Source organism: Carettochelys insculpta, chromosome 18 (genome assembly GCF_033958435.1).
Source record: "Carettochelys insculpta isolate YL-2023 chromosome 18, ASM3395843v1, whole genome shotgun sequence".
NCBI classification, from domain to species: domain Eukaryota; kingdom Metazoa; phylum Chordata; order Testudines; family Carettochelyidae; genus Carettochelys; species Carettochelys insculpta.
Window position 1 is genome coordinate 3,993,259 of NC_134154.1, and position 20,050 is coordinate 4,013,308.

The 20,050-nt window shown below is 43.0% G+C and overlaps 1 protein-coding gene across 6 annotated transcripts in view; it reads right to left on the bottom strand.

The window, feature by feature from the left end:
* The window catches only part of DEPDC5 (DEP domain containing 5, GATOR1 subcomplex subunit), a 66,359-nt gene that overhangs the window by 21,448 nt on the left and 24,861 nt on the right, over positions 1–20,050 (bottom strand). For 3 of the 6 annotated variants that reach the window (XM_075013113.1, XM_075013112.1, XM_075013110.1), the window contains exons 22-32: positions 18,942–19,145; positions 18,139–18,274; positions 16,161–16,258; positions 12,986–13,051; positions 10,859–11,042; positions 9,270–9,430; positions 7,834–7,951; positions 7,503–7,670; positions 6,274–6,493; positions 4,948–5,081; positions 1,873–1,981 (exon numbers count right to left, since the gene is read on the bottom strand). In XM_075013113.1, the coding sequence (XP_074869214.1) occupies positions 1,873–1,981; positions 4,948–5,081; positions 6,274–6,493; positions 7,503–7,670; positions 7,834–7,951; positions 9,270–9,430; positions 10,859–11,042; positions 12,986–13,051; positions 16,161–16,258; positions 18,139–18,274; positions 18,942–19,145 (1,598 nt within the window). Of the gene's footprint in view, positions 1–1,872; positions 1,982–4,947; positions 5,082–6,273; positions 6,494–7,502; positions 7,671–7,833; positions 7,952–9,269; positions 9,431–10,858; positions 11,043–11,064; positions 11,566–12,985; positions 13,052–16,160; positions 16,259–18,138; positions 18,275–18,941; positions 19,146–20,050 lie in introns of those variants that run through there. The other 3 variants (XM_075013114.1, XM_075013111.1, XM_075013115.1) reach the window with 2 other exon arrangements.

The following is a 20,050-nucleotide window of genomic DNA, read 5'->3' on the forward strand; positions in this document are numbered from 1 at the left end:
GGGTGTTTCTCTGATGCATGAGGTCATGTGTTCCAGAAGTCTGAATATGCTTTTACTGATATTTTTGGGTGAGATTGCAATTTCTCAATGAGGTTTGCTATTGTCCAAAATCTTTCACATACTAATTGAAACATTTTAACTGTCAGCTGTGAATGTGGAAATACTAGTTTCTTTTCTTAAAAATCTCTATTTGTAGGCAGTTAGAAAAACAATTTATGAAACAGCTTCTCACTTAATTATCCAAGCACAGCTAACTAAACAAAACAGAGGTCACATAGCACTTTAAAGACTAAGAAAATAATTTGTTAGGTGATGAGCTTTTGTGGGACAGACCCACTTCTTCAGATCTAGGAACAGTTGAACATGTCTCAACTCTATATTAAATCTTCTATGAAGGATGGATTTTAATACTGTTACTTTTTGGTTATGGCCAGCAGCACTTTAGCATAAAGCAAGGTCTGCCACGTAGCATGTGATAAAATACTTTGCCAATGGAGTCAGCAGGAGTCATTGACAGCCAAGCTATTCCTTCCTCCATCTGTACAGCACGTTGGTTTCACATTGCACTCCCCTCCCCGTGTCCTGCTATGCAAAACCCCAGCAACGGTGCAAAAAGTAGCGTGGTTTTTAATTAGCAAAGAGAAGTGCAAGGTACCATACAGTAGAGGTTTGCACAAATTAGGATGTGAAGGTCTGAAAACGTACTTCAATCTTCACATTCTGCAACTAGATTTTGCAAGTTCAAGTGTCCTGATTCCTGACCCTCTCTTCGCACATGGCAGAAAAAGCTCCAGGATCTCCAACATAAATGGGCGTTCAGTGGAAAGGTTAAAATTTCAGCACCAGTTCACGATACATGATACATGAACTACACACAAACCCAGATCTCCCAGGGGATGCTGTATATGTCCTGGCTGCTGTACCCTCAGCACTCTCTTAATGGTCAGTGCTGGGGCACCAAAGTGGCCCCTCTCAGGCTGTTGGCTGCCCCTCGATAATTAAACTTGAGGCAAGTTTGACTTATGAATTTTGTGTCTTGACTCAGTAGGCATCAGAGAGGGTGAGCTGGGCCTTTGCTCTGGAGAAGTGCTCTTTCTGACCCCATCAAAGGTCAGCAAAGCCAGAATGGAAGCTAACAACTGGAGCTTCTCAGTCAATATAGGCCTGAAGGCTTGGAGTGGAATTCTGGCTTTATGTGGCTCTCATGGAAACAGATGGACTGGAGGATTAAGGTCTAAGGGTGCATCGCTCCTTTCAGTGACCAAAGAGGCATGCAGAGCATCCCCAAGGGGCTCATTTGAAGCTGGCTTTTCTTTTTGAGTCTGCCTAGCAAAGAAATGATCTTTGGTACATCTGTCAGGTCCTTCTCCTAAGTAAAACAGGCACGTAGAGACCCCATCATTAAGCAGCATTTGAGCTTCCCACAAGGGGCAGATTTTAAATCTAAGATATTTAGTTTCTACCATTTTTTATAGCCCCTGTACAAAGGATGTGTGCACACTGTTTCTATCTTAAAACCTGAACCTGTCTAAAATAAAGCAAAATTAATTGCAGGTTGCTGATGGCCAACAAGACAAACTTAGCACTATGCACAGAGAAGCAGCTGACTCTGCAGGGGTGCTACCTGGTTAGGACAGGTGCTATGAATGAACTGAGACAGCTGGGTCTGCCCCACCCATTCTGGCATGGGGGCCCCCCCAAGAACATCTAGGATGCAGGTGCAACCTCAATAGATGTTGCTGTCTTTAAAAATAAACTGGTATCCCACACAGCACAGATGAGAATTCAGAGGGGGATTCTGTGTCCAATCACTCCATGGACTTAAGCGTCTTTTGAAGTGATCATCTAAAGCCTGGGCCAGAGCGCCATTACCTTGCGTGGGCTGTCCACACAGGTGGGAGTGACGGCAATGGTCCCACTCTCCACAGGTTGGGCAGAGCTCTTTCCAGCCAGCACTGATGCTTGCTGCTCCCCCAGAGTCCTAGAAGAACCAATAAAAAGCCATAAAGATGGTTATATATTGCCCCCAGTTGGACTACATGCTGGCTGAAGATGACTGGTTTGAGAGGAAGCATTGTTGTGCTTTCCAGACTGATGTTTTCACCTGTCATCAAGCACAAAGGGGTCTATTCAGAAAAGGGTGCTTTCTCCCTATATCCACATGCAGTACCCCAGACCTCTGAATCTATTAATTGCCCTTCCCAGCACACAGTATTTGCTGCCCCCAGAATGCGTCTAAGACTCTGCCCTAGTACACTAGCATCCAACACCTTGTTTTCAGTGGTGGATCTGGGACTAGCATTCCTGGAATTTACTCACCATCATTCCTGAACTATTGCTGGCTACAAATTTATTTACCCTCAGTTTTATCCAGGTTGAACCTTTCTAATCTGGAACTCTCTCAGCCAGCAACATCTGTAATCGGGCATGATTTTAGTTAGTTAGATGACCATTTATCATGGGTGTAGCCAAGTTTTCCAGGGTCTCAAAGTTAGTTTCCAGCAACCAGTTCTGACTGTTAGTGTTTTGGGCTGTTATTTTGCTGTGATTTACCCCTAAATGTCTACTAAGAGGCCAGCAAGCAGTGAAAGCATTAGTAAAGCTGCTAGACAATATTGATCTCCCGTGGTCTGGCACATTTCCTTGTCCAGTACCAGTCAGGTCCCAAAGGTGCTGGATTAGAGAGGTTCAACCTGTAATCATTTTAGCCAGATGCTACTGTGCAAATGCAGCCCAGACACTCAGCTTTCACGCAGCACAATTCATTGGGATTTGCACAGGGAACAGTATTAGACTTTATAAAGGTAACAACTGACTCTGCCATCTTATGATGGGAGTTGCTAGAGTGAAAATCTCTTACAGGTAGCTGATCATTTTACTTGTTTTTAAGGGGAAAATGACAGGAGGAGCTGGAAAAATATATCCTTTACGGATTATTTTTCACATGACCCTATAGACTATTTCTGTCTGAGCTGATGAATCTCAAATATCAGCATTCAGTCAAAACAGCATTGGGATGAACTGACACACGTTTTTCTGATACAGAATAGATTCACTGCTCAGTTCCTAAGCTGTACCAATGTAAATTGCATCACACCAGCACACAGCTCCGTCTATTCTAGAGGGTTTGCATTGGTGCAGCTACCCTGGTGGCTGAAATCTCAATGTAAACAAGGCTTTAGTCTTGCATCAGAAAAATCAAACACACTGACGTTATTCCAATAGGCCAGGAAGGCAGCTCACAAAGCTACCATTCAAAGACAGTTAACCAGTAGTGTATCCCACACGATATGAACCATGATTTCACAAAATCATCCTGCAACACTCCTCTCCCTGCTGCCATCACCTGCTCAAAGACTTGAATCAATTCTTTCCTTATGTGGAAAGGTGCATGCGAGCTGATTAGCGTAAGGAGTTAGAATGTCTGTGGGGATAATGTGACTTACTCTTAAATCCACCCACGGCATTGAGAGCAGAGCAGACTACCACAGGCGCTGGCTCAGCACCCATGGACAAAGGGGAGGATCAGCAGGTGCTCAGCACCCACCTGCAGCCAAGCTCCCACTTTGCCTCCTTACCTCTCCAGAACATCTCATCTGCCAGCAGCTCCATTGCCAACTCCTCCTGCTGCCAGCCATGAAACAAAAGAGGGGAGGAAGAAAGAGGCAGGGTGGGGGCTTGAGGGCAGTGGAGGAATGGGGGGCAGGAGATGGGTGAGGGGGTGTTGAGCACCCGTGGCTAGAGGGGAAGTTGGTGCCTATGGACTCGAATGGGATTACAGACTGAAATTTGGAAATGTATCAGTGATTCCCTGTTTAGTCTCTTTCCTCCATGTAGGTTATATTTCCCAAGCTGAAGTAAATTTCCTGCCACCTCTTCTGAAGTGTTTGAATTCATAATGAAGATTTTGACTCTTCCAAGTTCATCAGTCATTAAGTACATTAAATCAAGAGATTCAAAATAAATTCATTACATCATTAACAATCTTGCTTTTAATCCATAGAGAACACTATGGTTTGGGAGCTGGCTAGCTTAGAAACAACTTCTCTCCCACACACCACATTTATGGAGTTACATCTATCAGTCCTAGATAGGCACAGCCAGACGGGAAGCAGGGTATCTCCAGCAAGGGTCTGGAATTGTTTTGTTTGCATTGACATTGGTACAGCCTTTCAACTGCCTTTGTCTTAACCCACCAAACACTTCCCTATATGATGCTTAATGTTGCCAGAACAGTAATGGAAAGGAAACATCCTTGAGTTATGCTTTCACTACAGATGTAAGCAAGCACGAACATGAACTCCATTACTGGAATGGGAGTGCAGCTGAGACCTGCTAATATTATAACTCAAGGATGTCATGGATTTGTGGAGTCCAGTAATAAATCGTTATTCCCAAATGTTTGACGAACAGTTTGATACAAAGTAAAGTTGTGTGTTGTACCCTATAGGCTGGCTGGAAGGATCTCTATTGTGAAGCTCATTTCCTCTGAATTGAAGTGCCAGAGATGGGCATCCTTCAGAGTCAGGTGTTTATGTTTTTCACCAAGACTTTGTTGCTTGGTCTAAACTAAGACACTTCTTTACCACTCCCTCCACTTTCCTTATTTCTCTCCTAGTGGACAGATAATTCTTTTGGGGTAGGGCCAGCACTGCTGCCTATAGCAAGTGGTACAAACACATTTCATGTGTGACACACAGAGATGCTATGCCATGATCTCCTCACATGTTATTAATATAATCTTATCTCTTTGCTCTATATTTGTACAGAGGTAACATGTCCAGTCTTACTGAAACAAACGGCATTTACCCACCATTGTAACTCCTGTCAGGGAGCAATACCTCAAGTGCTCCCTTTGTTTGATGATACATTCACCAATGCCTTGAGCCTGTGCCAGGTGGGTGCTCTGAGATCAGCTGGTTTATTAACCGATATGTTCAGACTCACTTCTGACTGGCTTCCATTTCCAACAGGGCTGAGAGGGCCGAGGTTCCTTTCTTCCCGACAGGAGGTCCAGAAGGCTCCAGAGAGTGAGTGGCAATTGGGCCAGCCATCTGCAAACCTTTCATAGCAGCCCCTTTCTAGGCAAAAAGCAGCAAGAAAGAAAACTATGATTCAAGGTCTTCATGGCTCAGCTGACCAACAATAAAGTCACACCTTACAAAAAGTGAAAATACTTTAGAGACAGCAAAGACATCTCTATACAAGGAAATTGACCGGATTAGCTATTTTGGAACAGTGGCCCACTGGGACACTTTTCCAAAATAAAAGTGACTTTGGTCTGGAGTCATTTTTGTGCTCGCAAAAATGGAGTAATCATTTCAAAATTTCATTCCAGAACAGTCTCTCCACGCAGACAAATTATTCTGAAATAGCTTTGTAGGTCAATCCCCTCCTTTCAGGCAAAACGTCAGCTGGGCAAAGTAACTAGAATTAGCAAAGTTTCTAAACATACTCTCCTTCACTTAAATATTAGGCTCCCAAGATTTCCTAACCAGCACTAGGCTCTTTGGTTCAGTTTCATACACCTGTACACAATAGTATTAAGAATCACTAAATGGCTACACTACAATTACAGGTTGAACCTCTCTAATCCAGAACTCTCTTGCCCAGCAAACTCCATAATCTGGCATGATTTTAGTTAGCGGACAACCACTTATCATGGGTGCGGCCAAGTTTCCCATGGTCCCATAAAGTTTGTTTCCAGCCTCCAGTCCTGGCTCTGTGCTGTTATTTAGCTGTAATTTACCCCTAAACTTCTTCTAGGTGCCCAGTCAGCAGTGGCAGTGTTGGTAATGTGCTAGAAAATATTGATCTCCCATGGTCCAACAAATTCTCTCACTCAGCACCGTTCAGGCTCTGAGAGTGCCAGACGAGAGAGGTTCAACCTGTGTTGACAATAGCTCCACTGACCTGTTTTATCATTTCCTCTACTTGAGCTGCTCAGTGCAGCACAAAGTCTGCTCAGGTAGGAAAGATAAATTGGTCCATGTCATAGAAGACAGGGATCTTCCAAGCATCATGCCCTTAGAAGCAGGTTGCACCATGCTCCCATATTCACCACAGACCAAGTCCAAAGCAATGCAAGAGTCCTTTGGTGGATGGTGGTCACAAATATCAGCCTTGTCCGAGCAGAAAGCAAAGCAGCCAATAGGCTTAATGTGCAGTTCAGCACCACTTACTGCCATGGGGAAGGTCACCAAAGGGTGAGAAGTGCTCCAAAATTCAGCCTCTTACCCCACTTGCGATGGTTCAGTTACAATACTGACTCACTCTGATCATCCGGTCTGATCGATGGCGCCGACGGATGCGATTCAAACCCTCCACAAAGCGGATGAAGCCGTCCAAGAGCTGCCATTCCTCTTCATCGGAGCGGGGCTTGTCTCCATACACGTCACAGTGGGCTTCACCTTCTGTAATGCGTTTTGTGGCACTGATGCAGGCTGGGAGCAGCAGAAAGCGTGTCCTCCAGAATTTCAGTGACTCAATAAGGCTAGCGGAAGGAACAGTGTACAGCTTTTGTTTCAGCTGTGAACAAGAGATTCCATACAACATTGTGCAAACTTGCTTAGAGTCCAACAAGCAGACTATACTATCTCTGAGCTACATATGCAAAATTACTAGATCTCTACCACAATCCCACCTCAATTAATGGAACTAATACTTTATTACATCACTGATCAACAGATTTCACAGCTATGCCATTAAGCATACAATGACCTGAGATAGGACATTCAGCAGGACAAATGTCAGTGGGAGGTATTTACCAATAAGTACATTGAAACATAGTTAAGAAAAAAGAAATTACCAGGTTGATATCACATGGACCTTCAGTTTCAATGTAACACATTAGACAAAGCTGTAACAAGGTTTTACTGCCAAAAGCAAAGGAAAAGAAAGAAATTGCAGAGATACAGGCTAAGGCACAGGGGATTTCAACTGAAACCTGAAAATCAAATGGAAAGACACCTGGAGGCTGGTTCATATGAAAGAAGATACAAAGGAAAAAGAAGCTGAACACCTTTGGGGATACTCCACAAAAGGACAAAGAGAAGGCCAGTTTTAAATAGACATAGGGTAGGGAGCAGAGTGCTGCAAGGTCTGTGACTTGAGCAAGAAGGTTTTAAAAAACTAAAGGGGAGAAATTTTGAACTCTATCTAGGAATGAATGAGAAGTCAGGGGAACTGTCCAGGGGTAACAAAATATCCTCATATTTCTTTGTATGCACAGGAGATGAAGGACAGTAACGAACAGATAACAAATACTGGCATGAGTGAGCCTTTGTACTGAAATTAGGAAATGCAAAAATGCTAAGTAAAATTCCAAAGAGGGAAACATGGCTGCTAATGGCATATCACTGAAAGCAGGTCAAATACTCCCACAAGTACACTCTCACTAGAGCTATTCAAACCTTACAGAGAAAATTTGGCAAAATTGCAGGTCAAAAAGGGGGCTGGGATGGGGACAATAAGCAGTTAGGATGGAAAATGAGATCTCTCACCTGAAGTCTTCAGAGCCAGCAGAGCAGATATACTGATCTAGGTAATTCCACTTGTACTCTTCCAGCCGCTCGTGGGAGAATTCAACCCAGCAGGAGACAAATTCAGAGTCAGAGTGCGAAGGACACAAGCTGTAGGTATAGTTTATCTGAGCGGATTCATATGGATACCTAACAAAGACAAAGCAAGCCTGACCAAATCCAACTATTAACAGCACCTTCTCTTGATACCACAAAGGCACTGAATGAAGTCATCCAAGTAAGTACAGATAAGGTAAGAAAGCAAGTCTCCCGGACAGGTACAGCTAACTTACTTGATTGGAGAGACACTCACTTTGGCAGGTATCTAGTGACGGTAATTATTTTGTCCTTTAAGATGACTTTGTGAAAGGTGCGGCCCATGCTCAGCCAGTACTGATCTTCCTCCTCAGGTTGGTTTCGTGATACAAGGCCTGGAAGTAACACAAAGAGAACATCTTTCTACTTACCTAGGAGAAGAATCGCAGCTTTATTGCCCAAACTGCACCAACCCTGTTACATTCCAAGAACAAGCTTCCAAACATGATTTAAACCAAGTGTTGTCTTTAGCACCTTTTCTTTGGGGAAGGCTGGCTCCGCAAGAGTAACAATACACATGCTGCAGAAAATGCTGTGCATCTAACTGATGGGCTGGTAATTTCAGTATCTTTTTCCATCCTTCTCTGTACTTCACTCCCTAACCCCTTCATGAGCCTCTGCTTCGCACCCAAAACCACAAAGGGTAACAGTTCTAGTTCCTACACTTACACATTCCCCTCCTTCAAGCCTCCCCACACTTTAACGTTGTCCAAAAGACATCAACAAAACATGATGCCAATATGTGGAAGTGAGACCACATGGCCCAACTTAACATAGAGCCCATCTACACTAGATAGTAAAACTGCATCAGCTGAACCATGGTTTTGAGACAGTTCTGCCTAATCCTGCCCACCCTGACTGGACAGCCATTTTAAAGTCATGTGCCAAAAGAGATGTTCTAGACTAAAACTGAGTTCCAGAAATAGCTGTCCCTGTGTAACCCACACACCTGCTGGGGGTGAGTCACTGTCCCATGTAGTGACACTTAGACCACTTCCAGAGAGAAAGAATGAATCTTCCTTATATCCCTAATCAATAGCCTGCTGGCTTCCATCTCAAATGGCAGAGGCTCATGCACTTCAGCTATGTCTAGGCTAGCCCAGAAGATCGACCCACTCAAGGTTGATCTGGGGTTCGATTTCTCGCATCTGGTAGAGATGCACAAAAATCGACCTCTCTGGCGTCGCAGTTGACCCCATACTCCACACTAGCTGTGAAGAGCAAGGGAGGTTGACAGGAGAAATTCTCCCATCAACCTTGTTCAGTAGGGATGGCCAAGCAAACTGAGCGCAGATAGGTCGATTTTAGCTAGGCAACTGCTGTAGCTAGAATTGCGTATCTGCGGTTGACTTGTTTGCCTACTGTAGACATAGCCTAAGCTCTAGAAGTCCCAGGTTCAGCTCCCTCTGTCAGCGTTACACCTCCACTACAGCAACCAGGCAAACTGGATTTAAACCTGTGCTAGCCCAAACTACGTTAAACCGTCACCTACATATTTCAAACCCCAATGGGTACAGAGACCATTTCTTATCCATCTGCAAACAGATGATGCGGGGGGGGGGGGGGGCGGGGCTGTTGAAGAAAGATGAGTGAAGGAAAAACAGGACAGAATTTATTGTAAAGAGAAGGAGCTACAGAGCAAGTGACACTCACCTCGGCTGTAAAGGGGACTGCTGCTCAGAGGGGGTGGTCCAGCAGTAGTTGGTTTCTGTGGTTTGGGATGCACAATTATCTGATAACCTTGCATGAGACGCTGACAAATGAACTCCTCAAACACTTGTTGGGCTGTCATCTGCACACCCTCCTCGTCTCTCCTGGGGTAAATCACAAGACCATAACCAGTGTTAAGAACTGATCGCATACCTGCTCTGTTTCCACTGAGGCCCTATTCCTGCAATGAGGTCTCTGCAGGTGGAGCTTTGTGCTTTGTAAGTTCAGGCTGCAAGCTGGCTGCATTTCTATCACCTCTATCAACAGATCGTGGGAATAGATATTACTAAACCATATGGAAATATCAGATAGGTAGCCAAGTTAATCTGTAGTTTCACAAAAATCAAGCAGTCCTGTAGGACCTTAAAGGCTAACAATTTTATTTATGAGGTTAATTGTTAGCCTTTAAGATCCTACAGGACTGCTTGATTTTTGTGGAAATATCAGTCAGTATTTGCAAACAATTTTGAAGCTAGTGAGAATAGGAGCATTCTGACTAGTACAATTAACTGAATTAACTTCTGACAGTTGTATTTTTCAGCACTTGTACTATTTGGTAAATACACTCCAAATGACACACACTTCTACAGGACTTATCAGAACCTCAAAGCAGCTCATGAACATGATGTAAAATCAAACACCTTTAAAATGGAGACAATACTTTCCTTCCTCGAAAAGGGGAGATTTAAGGTACACAGAAGTTCAAACATTGGCAGTGATGAACCAATCACCAGCAGAGGCCAAAGAATAAAACTTAGAAGCCCTCATGCTTAGTGCTGTGCTGTAGTCAACAGCCTTTATTCCCTGCTTCTCCTGGTCACTGGCATCCTGCTTGTAGAGGGGCAGATATTTCTACGAGCAGATTTACTTAAATACTGCCACTTATTAGATCTTCTAAGCACCTCTGTTGTAAGATTTTAGACTCTCCTTATGAGAGGTCTCATTCCTCCCTAACAGGGCTGTAGACAACATAGCTCTGTTTTGTTACTTTACAGTTTGTGGAATGTTTCAGAGATGTTGAAAGGAAGATAAAGGGTATTGGGAAGAGTGTTCTGTTATCTGGTGTCTACAGCAGAGTTGCAAAAGAATCTCAGGGTGTCTTTTGGTGGATCACAGCTAAATGGTTTTCCTTCCAAAATTCTTCCAACTAAGCAAAATGGGATGGAGGAGTCAGGTTTTTTGTTTTTTTAAATTGATACTTCGTATATCAGAACATTTATCACAAGAATCAGGGTGCATATTTATTTTTAAACACACACAACCATGACGAGTTTTGTACCCAAACTAAAATTTCCAACATAACATCCAGAGGAAGGCAAAATTGACAGATGTTACCAGCAGACAAGGTGCAAAGCTGTGTTCGACAGAGAAAGGCTACTTATTCCACTGCCAACCACCTTGGCAACTCTTTTCTTACTATTGTATAGAAGTCACTAAAAGTTCATCCTCCACCATGTTATCCCTGCCTGGGATTAACTGGAACCTTTTGATTCAATGCAAGAGACTGTACGAGAGTAAAAGTTGGCACACACCTGTCAATGTCAGCTTCAGGAAGCAGATCGTAGCATCCCTCAGTGTAGTCATTCTGCAAGCTCTGGCGGTCTGGGAAGTAGTCCGTGGTGAGCGGAAGGCATGCCGGAGTAGTGAGAGATTTCCAGTCCACCCCAACTGTACAACAGAAGCCTGGCACTACAGGGGGAGCAGACAGTGTCAGAACTGCCGCGTTGCATCATGGGGAGAAGACAACGGGGGGAGGCGGGGCGCATGTGCAGACACATGAAAAATTAGGAGGCAGGGAGGGAGAAGAAGGGTGTGTAAAGAGAGGAAAGTTGGAAAGGAAGAAATAAAGTGTAAGATATGAAAGAAAGTCACCGGGGGTTGGATAGGGAGGGGAAGAAGGCAAGTAAGAGAGAAAAGGGGAGGGAGAAAAAGACACAGTTTGTTAAACAATGCAGTGCACATGCTAATTCAGTCCCATCATGCAAATGGGATTCAAAGTTAATACCTTAAATTATCTGTTGATTGTAAGCTAGAGCTGAAATAGCTGCTGTGCTGCTGAGGTTACTGCAGATCAGATGCAATTTTGCATTATTAAAACACAAAGAAAAAAATCAACATTCCAAGTCTGGACAAGCAAATCAGACCAGCTCCTCCCCCAGATGATTGTAGGACAGGCTGGGGACGGACAGAATGAAAGCCTGTTTCTGGAACAGGTAGCATACAACAGCATAAAAGAAAACTTTACATTTATAATAACAGAAGACAGCCAGAAGAGGTGGGAAAAAAGGAAAGGAAAAAAAGCAAAACAAAATAAAAACAAAACAAAAAAGTGTCTTGTAACCTGCTTCCCTCCCCATCTCCAGAATTTACTGTACGCAGCTTGTGATCCAAACCACAGATAAGTCAACAGCAAATATCTACAACAATCAACTGTTCAGGGATGTCTGAATCAACCCACATTAAGGGCGCTGGGCACTTGTGGTTAAATAAACCACTGTTGCCAAGATCTCACTGATAAAGGTGTTTCACTTTACCCTTAAACCTTTCATTTTAACATTAATATGGGGGGGGAGGGGAATAGTGTTGCAAGGAACAGACAGAAGACAGACCACTGCAAAAAACGTTCTCTGAAACAGAGCCACGCCCTCACTCTTGTAAGAGCTGGAGGCACGTACATATCTTGTACATAATTTGCTGGCCTTCCTTCTGCTTTCATTCGATTGCTCAGCTGGCATCAAACAGAACCTTTATGGTTCTGAGGCAGATTAGGAGAGCCCAGCAGGCTCTTGAGCTCTTTTATGTAACAATTACAAGATGATGATGAATTCAGGAAATGATGCAGCTATTGAGTTAATAAATTCTTAAGCAGGAATGAATATAGCCACAATATATCAGGGCTCTATGGAGAGTCACTGACACGACAGAAAAGCAGAATTTAAACCAGACTGCTCCCATATAGTCAGGCCATAACTACACTGCAGCTGCAGTTTCATACTGCATCAACAGTAGTGTTAGATTAGATTAAGTAAAGGATGGAAAACTCTCTGAATGGTGATAGGTTGATGGAAAAAACTCTTCTCTTGACCTAGACCTATTAACACAGCAGATTAGGTCAACCTAACTATGTCCAGGGCTTTTTTGTGGTGGTACGTGCTAGTACTGTGTACCCACACCTCCACTCCAATCTTCTCCCCTGCCAGGGATCCCGCAAGCTGGGCTACTGGCAGGGCTCAGCACCCCAGCCGAGGCCTGGGTCTCCCTGACCACCTCAGACTGGGACTCCCATAGCTGTGGCTGATGGCAGGGTTCCGCACCCCTGCCAGCTCCAAGCAGCGCAGGGCCAGGAGCCAGAGCCCTCGCAGCAGAGTGGGATTGGGAGACAGAGTTCCCGCCAGCCCAGCAGCAGCATGGAGCCAGAGCAGGAGCCCCAGGCACAGGAACCCCAGCTGGGGCAGAGAGCACTGACTACAGCACTCAAGGCATGAAATTCTTCACTGCCCTTAGCAACATCACTACAATCAGTCTAATTTTTTTAAGCACAGACCAGGCCCCACTGACTTACTAAACCCTTGCTCACCAACCCTTAAATACTTTGCAGGTGCCCACACCACACCCCTTATCCGCACAGGTCTTCTGCCCAACCCTCCCCTCCTGCTTACTTGGATCCAGAGAGGTGGGCACTGCATCTTCCAATGCATCTTTGGTCTGGGTTTTAAGATTCATCCCTGGGAGAAGGAGACACGTATTTTATTACAAGTAATCATTTGTAAATAACACTCACCTCTCTTCTCTCCAGGAGAAACTCAGACCAAAAGTGAAAAGCTCAAGGTAACTGTATAACAGCCCCAATCGCTAGTTATTCTGGCATTGCATAACATAAAAAAAAAAATGTAGCGACACAGAGCAACATAAATAATTATGGGTTTGGAATGGCTGCCACACAAGGAGAGATTATAAAGAGTGGGAATTTTCATCTTAGAAAAGAGGAAACTAAGGTGGGCAATATACTAGAGGTTTATAAAAATCATGACTGGTGTTGCGAAAGTAAATAAGGAAAAATTATTTACTTGTTCCGTAACACAAGAACGAAAGGTCACCAAATGAAATTATTAGATAGTAGATTTAAAGACAAACAAGGGGAAGTATTTCCTCACAAAAAACACACAGTCAGCCTGTGGAACTCCTTGTCAGAGGACATTGTGAAGACCCAGACTATGAGGGTCCAATAAAAGAGCTAGATAAATTCATGGAGGTTAGGTCCCTCAATGGCTATTAGCCAGGATGGGTAGGAATGGTGTCTTCTACCCTCTGTTTGTCAGAAGGTGGGAATGGGTGACAGAGGAGGGATCACTTGATGAATCCCTGTTCTGTTCATTCCTCTGAGACACCTGGCATTGGCTACCGTCAGAAGACAGGACACTGAGCTAGGTAGACCTTTAGTCTGACCTAGTATGGCTGTTACATAAACAGAGGCAACACACAAAAAATCACCACCTTTACACTGAATCTGAATCCAGTTAAAGTGGCCTGGTACTAAAATGGATACCATGGAGCACACAAAGCACAAAGCACACAAATACTTGCTATAGAATAAGTGAAAGTTACTCATAATTATTTAGCTTGTTAATCTCTAGATTTCACCCTTAAAGGCTAACATTTTTTAATCAGATTTTTTTTAAAGAAAAAAGAAAAAAACCCCAAGAATTACTACATACAGAAGGTGTAGAGGAAGACAATAATAGAGTTAAAGAGAGTAAAAGCAAAAAATGGAAGCCACTACAGAAGTATTTATACAGCAAATGGGGAAAAAAGAAGATTTACTACACAGTTCAAACAGAATACATGACGGGGGTTCAGGATAGCTCGGATGTTTTAGACACAGACCAAATAGTAGTATGCATGATTTTTCCGAGGAAAAAAGACAGTCCTTAGGGTTCAGCCAGTATAGCTCTACCTGGCTCCCTTGGCACTTACTGAGCTGGAAATCTGGAAAGCGATAACCCTCTAAAAATTATTGCCAGAGATTACATCGGGAAAAACAAACCACTGCTAAAATATTTTTAAGGGGACATTATTTGAAGATGATAAAAGTAACCAAAAAGTACTGAAATATGGCTGTTCATTTATTATTTTTCAATTTGTAAGATGTACTTTTCTGCACCATTCTAACAAAAAAGGGGAAAGGAGATAAGGTGTCCATGATCAACAGGGAAAAATTACAATTGATACGGGCATTTTCAGATTCTGAGCAGTATTTTCCTCTCCACTGTGCTAGACTTGAGCAAAACCAATACTGAGTTAAACAGTTATATGGATTTATGCTAATGCAAATGACTGCAGAATTTAAACCTCTCTGCATTTAACGCCTTACCTACAGTGTTACTGAGAGGAAACAGACTTATAGATCAGATAACTTGAACAACACATACTTGGAACAGTTTTAAAAATTCACAGGGGTTTATTCCTAAAGTTGGAATTTGTCATTTTAGCCAATCAGTCAAAGGCCAAGAAAAACCACGTCTTCTACATTATATAGCAAGTGTTATAAGAACAGATGGGATTTTGATTCGATGATGACGACAGGAAATCAGAAAAGGAGGCAAGGATGAGTTGCCATTAATCTTGCATCAAGCTCATTAATGACATCTGCTATCCAGTTAGGAAAATGCAATAAGACTTGTTTTCTGTAAATTGCCATCCGGCATCTGCTGGACAGTACAAATAACATGTTGAATGCCAGTATAAACAACTGGGGTAATTTAAAAAAAAAAAAGCACTAGAGGCACATGGTGCAATACCTGGATGAACTACTCTAAGTATCAGAATGATGCCCTGATGTGATTCATTGAAAAAAATCATTGTTGGAAAGATCTGTTCTGAATCGCAGAAAGGGAAGGACACAGGCTGTTACTCACAGCCATGCACTAGTGCAGGGGTGCAAAACGGGTGAGGGCTATTGTGTGATAGGAGGTGGGTGGAACCCCAAGCCTTGCAGGCTGGAGTAGGCAAAGCCATGGCCCAGGTCTGTGCAAGCCACATGCTGGATCCAGCCAGGGGCTCCTCCTAGCAGGGGGCAGGAAGCCCAGAGCCAGACGCCAGGTCCCCGTCACTGAGAGTCACATTAACCCAAGATATGCACACTTGAGTTGTACGTATCTCGGGGTTTTACTGTATTGGAACAAACTGCCTAACTTTCAACTGAACCTACTGTAAGAGCTTATTTTCTAAGTACAAATAAAAATTTTTTGTAACAGGAAATTTATAAAATGTAACCAGAGGAGCAGAAAGACACATACAAAACAGTAAGAGGACATTAATTGCTCAATGTACAATAGTATATTATTTTAGAACTGATAAAGTGGTTAGTGTTATTCATCACCCTGGACCCATCACTCCAGAGCCCATCCAAGCTCCCTGGTTCCTGACTCTGTTATCTTCTTACTTGGCTTCCTCCCATAGGTCCACACCCCCAGTCCTTTCATACTTCTATATGCAATCCCCAGGCCTGCTCTGTTGATTAGTAGAGGCAGATCCTCTCTCATCCAGCACCCTCGGGACCTGACTGGTGCCAGATGAGAGAATTTTCCAGAAGACAGGAGGTAAATATTATCTAACGCATTTCCAATACGTCCACCGCTGCTTACTGACATTTAGGGGTAAATTAGAACTAAATACCAGCACAGAACACTGACAGCCAGGACTGGAGGCTGTAAACAAACTTTATGGAACGATGGGAAACTTGGCCACACCCTTGAGAAGTGGTCATCCACCTAACTAAAATCATGCTGGATTACAGAGTTCCAGATTACAGAGATTCAACCTGTACTTTATTACCTGCACCATTACTGCTGACCAAACTGCTCGTATACTCATCTGTTCCACTGAAACTCAGGAAGGAGATACTGTCACCTGGATGACGAGAAGTGATGTTCCTGGAAAGAACAAGAGGCTGGCAGATGGTTCATTATAGAGAAACCAATACGCCCTCTCAGAGCTGGGTCTGTCTTCTAATCAAAACTCTGATACAATAATCAACCTGGGATCTCGGATCAGCCTTTAGTGAAATCAATACTCCATACAACATACTGGGATCTTAGAAGATTCTATAACAATGCAGAATATTGGTCATAAAATTTGGTACCTGATCCCTCTTAGTAACCTACTCTGTGAGAATACAGTGTAACCGATTGCATAGATGATTAGCTACCCATGCATCCAATGGGAGACACATAAAGCTAAAAAGCATGAAGACAATTCCCATGTTATCCATAGGTACAACGTTAAAAAAATGGAATTTCCAATCAGGCCCAAATTAATCATGGATCTATCTATGTTCAATAGGTAGGAACCAACTAAGAAGCGTGATGTTAGTAACCATAAATTTAACAAACGGGAAAGTTTTTCTATGAAGTATCATGCAGTAGGTATATAGATTTCTTGTTTAAAAAGCAAAATTTGAGAACTAAAACTGGGTGAGTTTAGTGCAATGGGAGGGAATATTAAAATCCATCATGATGGGAGGAGACTAGAGAATTATAAAAGATGTCATTGTTCAAGAGGTGGGACTAAAACTTGTCTGGAAAAGAGTACTGCAAAGGAAAAGAATTAAACCAGTATGACTTCATGAAAGCCTGCTTACAAATTGGAGGATGGAGGGGGAAAAAAAACCAGCACCACCCAGTACTGCAAATAGAAAAGGGAGAGGAAACCAAAAAAGAGAACCAGTCAGAACTAGAGCTTGAAGTGAAATGCCAGAGCAGCAAAAAGTAAAATTTAATATCAGATAAGAGATGAAGGGGGAACAATAAGGACTTTCATGACGATGAAAGACAAAAATGAGTAGAAGGAAACATATCCATTAAAGATAACAACGAAGGAAAATGATTTATTTAATGACAATTCTAAAGTGAGAAAGTAACTGAACATTTAAAAAAAAAAACCTAATGAAAAAACTGAAACACATGGAAACCGGAAATAATAAAGATCATGATAATAGAGATATATCCTTACTTACATGTTGGTGGGAGGAGTAGGGGGGAGTGTAACCCTGCAGGTCAGCAGGATAGACCCATTACTAAATCTACTCTAACTTCCATAATAAGTTTTAAAATTCATAGTATATTCATAGTGAACACTGAATGATTCACTGCACCTTGCCCCCTGTTGAGAGCAGAGCATGCTGACTCTGCAGGTCTACGTAAGCTCACAATGCAGATTAGTTTATTGGATGAGGCTTGTAGGTAAACAGAAAACTTGAAGAATAGGTAGCCATTTTTACAGGCTAGCCAATCATTGCATTTTTCACATTTCCCTGTCCTGTCAAACTTGGCTTTATTTCTCACAGTGTTTCAGTAGTTGGGGGATAAGAGGGGAAGGCTGAAACTGCTAAAAGCAGTGGAGGGGAAAAGCCCTTCCCTATGCTTGAAAGAGGCTTCTCTGAAATGGCAAGTTAGAACTTTTGAGACAGCAACTGCTTCCCTGTACAAAGAAGTGGGGCAGTTAATTAAAGGCTTGGGGTATCAACTAGGGCAATCTCCAGGATGATCTCAGGCAATATGCTGGGATGATTATGCGTCTCAGACATTCAGCATGAAGCACCCCAAAGCGGGTGGGGAAAATAAACCTTATTTCCATGCTTGTTTGTCAGGCCTTATGCCTGACAATAAAAATTATGGCAAAGTTACACAGTGCTGATGCTGCAGACTGCAAAATATCCATGTCCTGAACCTTTGTTTTCTTTATCCTCTGCGCAGCTAGCCTTATACTCATTTTTTAACTCAGATCAGTTCTTTCACTTGGGCGATGGCCTTACCTGCCAGTTGCCTCATGGTAAGCTAGCTCCAGCAGCTCAGCAGAAGAGTGCATCAGATCCCGCTGCCCGCTGCCCTGCATTTCTGCCATGTTCTGACGAGTTTGGTGGTGTATCTGGATTGCTTCTCCTGATGGACCTATTAAAAGATATATTTATTAGTTTCACCCAATCTTCTCTCGTTGCTTTAGTTCTCCTCCTTTTCATACCTAACTTGTTCTGTCTCAGCAGAAGCACAACTAAGTGGAGAATTAAAGTGTCCCTGGGGAAGTCTGTAAGACACTGTCCTCTTAATCTGTAGGAGGTATCAAAACAAATGAAAGACTGAATACATTCTTTCTAAAATATGTAGGCACACTTTTTGGATGACCTTTCTGCTTAATTCAAGGAAAAGCTGAGCTGAGTTCAGAATCTGAATCCCAAACCTGAAACACATTGGTGTGTACTTCAAATCAATCCACTGAGCTCCATCACAGGCCCCCCAGAATATCCTGTCTAGCAAGGCAACCAAAATTTCCCAGCTGCTGCAGACAATTAACAGAAAGAACGAACGAATGAATGAATTCTGGGCTTCCAAATCTTCCATAAACCTGTGTCATTGTATCCAAGTATGGGGGACAGGACAACAAAGGTTACATCAGCTGTTGGCTCATTCCCCATTGTGCTGCATTCTATCTCAGGAAATGAGAACAGTTCACTCTACCAGCTTATCTAGAATTGTGCCCTTCCCATGTTAAAACTCAAAGTTCTTGGACAAGGAATAACAGTTTCAAAAAACAGAAACAGACCTACAACAAAAGACTCACCCACGGGAAAAGTGTGCATCCAGCGCCTTCTATTAGATGTGAGTTTCATGGGCATGCGGGATGGTGCAAAGGGATTTATTAGTGCCCGCTGTGGCATATATCCACCAGGACGTATGTGCAGCATAGATTCTGCACTGCCTACATGAAACCTCCCTGGGGCACTGGAGTCTCGCTGCTGTGAGTCTAGCATGTTCTCAAGGACATCTGCAAAACACAATTTTCAATTAACATAAGGCCAAACAAGGGACACACAAAAGAATATGCACTATAGGTTGAACCTCTCTCGTCCGGCACCCTTGAGACCTGGCAGGGGCTGAATGAGAGAATTTGCCAGACCATGGAAGGTCAATAGTGTCTCGCAGCATTATCAACACTTCCACGGCTTGTTGGGCTGTTAGAAGACATTTAGGGATAAATTACAGCACAGAATACTGATAGCTAGGGCTGGTGGTTGGAAACAAACTTTATGGGACCACAGGAAACATGTAAAGCAGTCATCTGGCTAGCTAAAACCATGCCGGATTACAGCTGTTGCCAGATGAGAGTTCCAAATTAAAAAGGTTCAACCTGTAGTTAGTAAAATAAGGGTTCTTAGGAAAAGCGTGGATTTACTAAAAAGGCTGGCAGAGGCAGATGGTACTAATCCAGATACTACACTAGACAAGACAGAACCAGGATTTTATTCATTTAAAATAAAAATGAAAGTGATAACAGAGTGCCTCATATGCACAGGTATAGCAAAAAAACGGGCAGGAGGGAGGAGACACTTAAAACCCTAACCACAGATAGCACTTATTGACATCCATCAGTAAGAGCAGGGGGACTTTACCACAGAGCTGTTAAGAAACCAATAATACTAGCTAACTGTTACACAATATCTTTCTTCTATAGCTAATGAGTGCACTGCAAAAGGTAAGTATTAACTACTCCAGTTTACAGTGGAGAAATACGCATAAGAGAAGTGACTGGCTCACAGTCAGACTTGGTCTGGGGTAGAAATGAAGTCTGAGTTCCGCCCTCCCAAAGTCTAGTCCCGCAGGTGGTCTCCTTCAAAGGAAAGCAATATCTGCTCTCCCAGCATCTTTAGTTAGATAATTTGCTTGGTATAT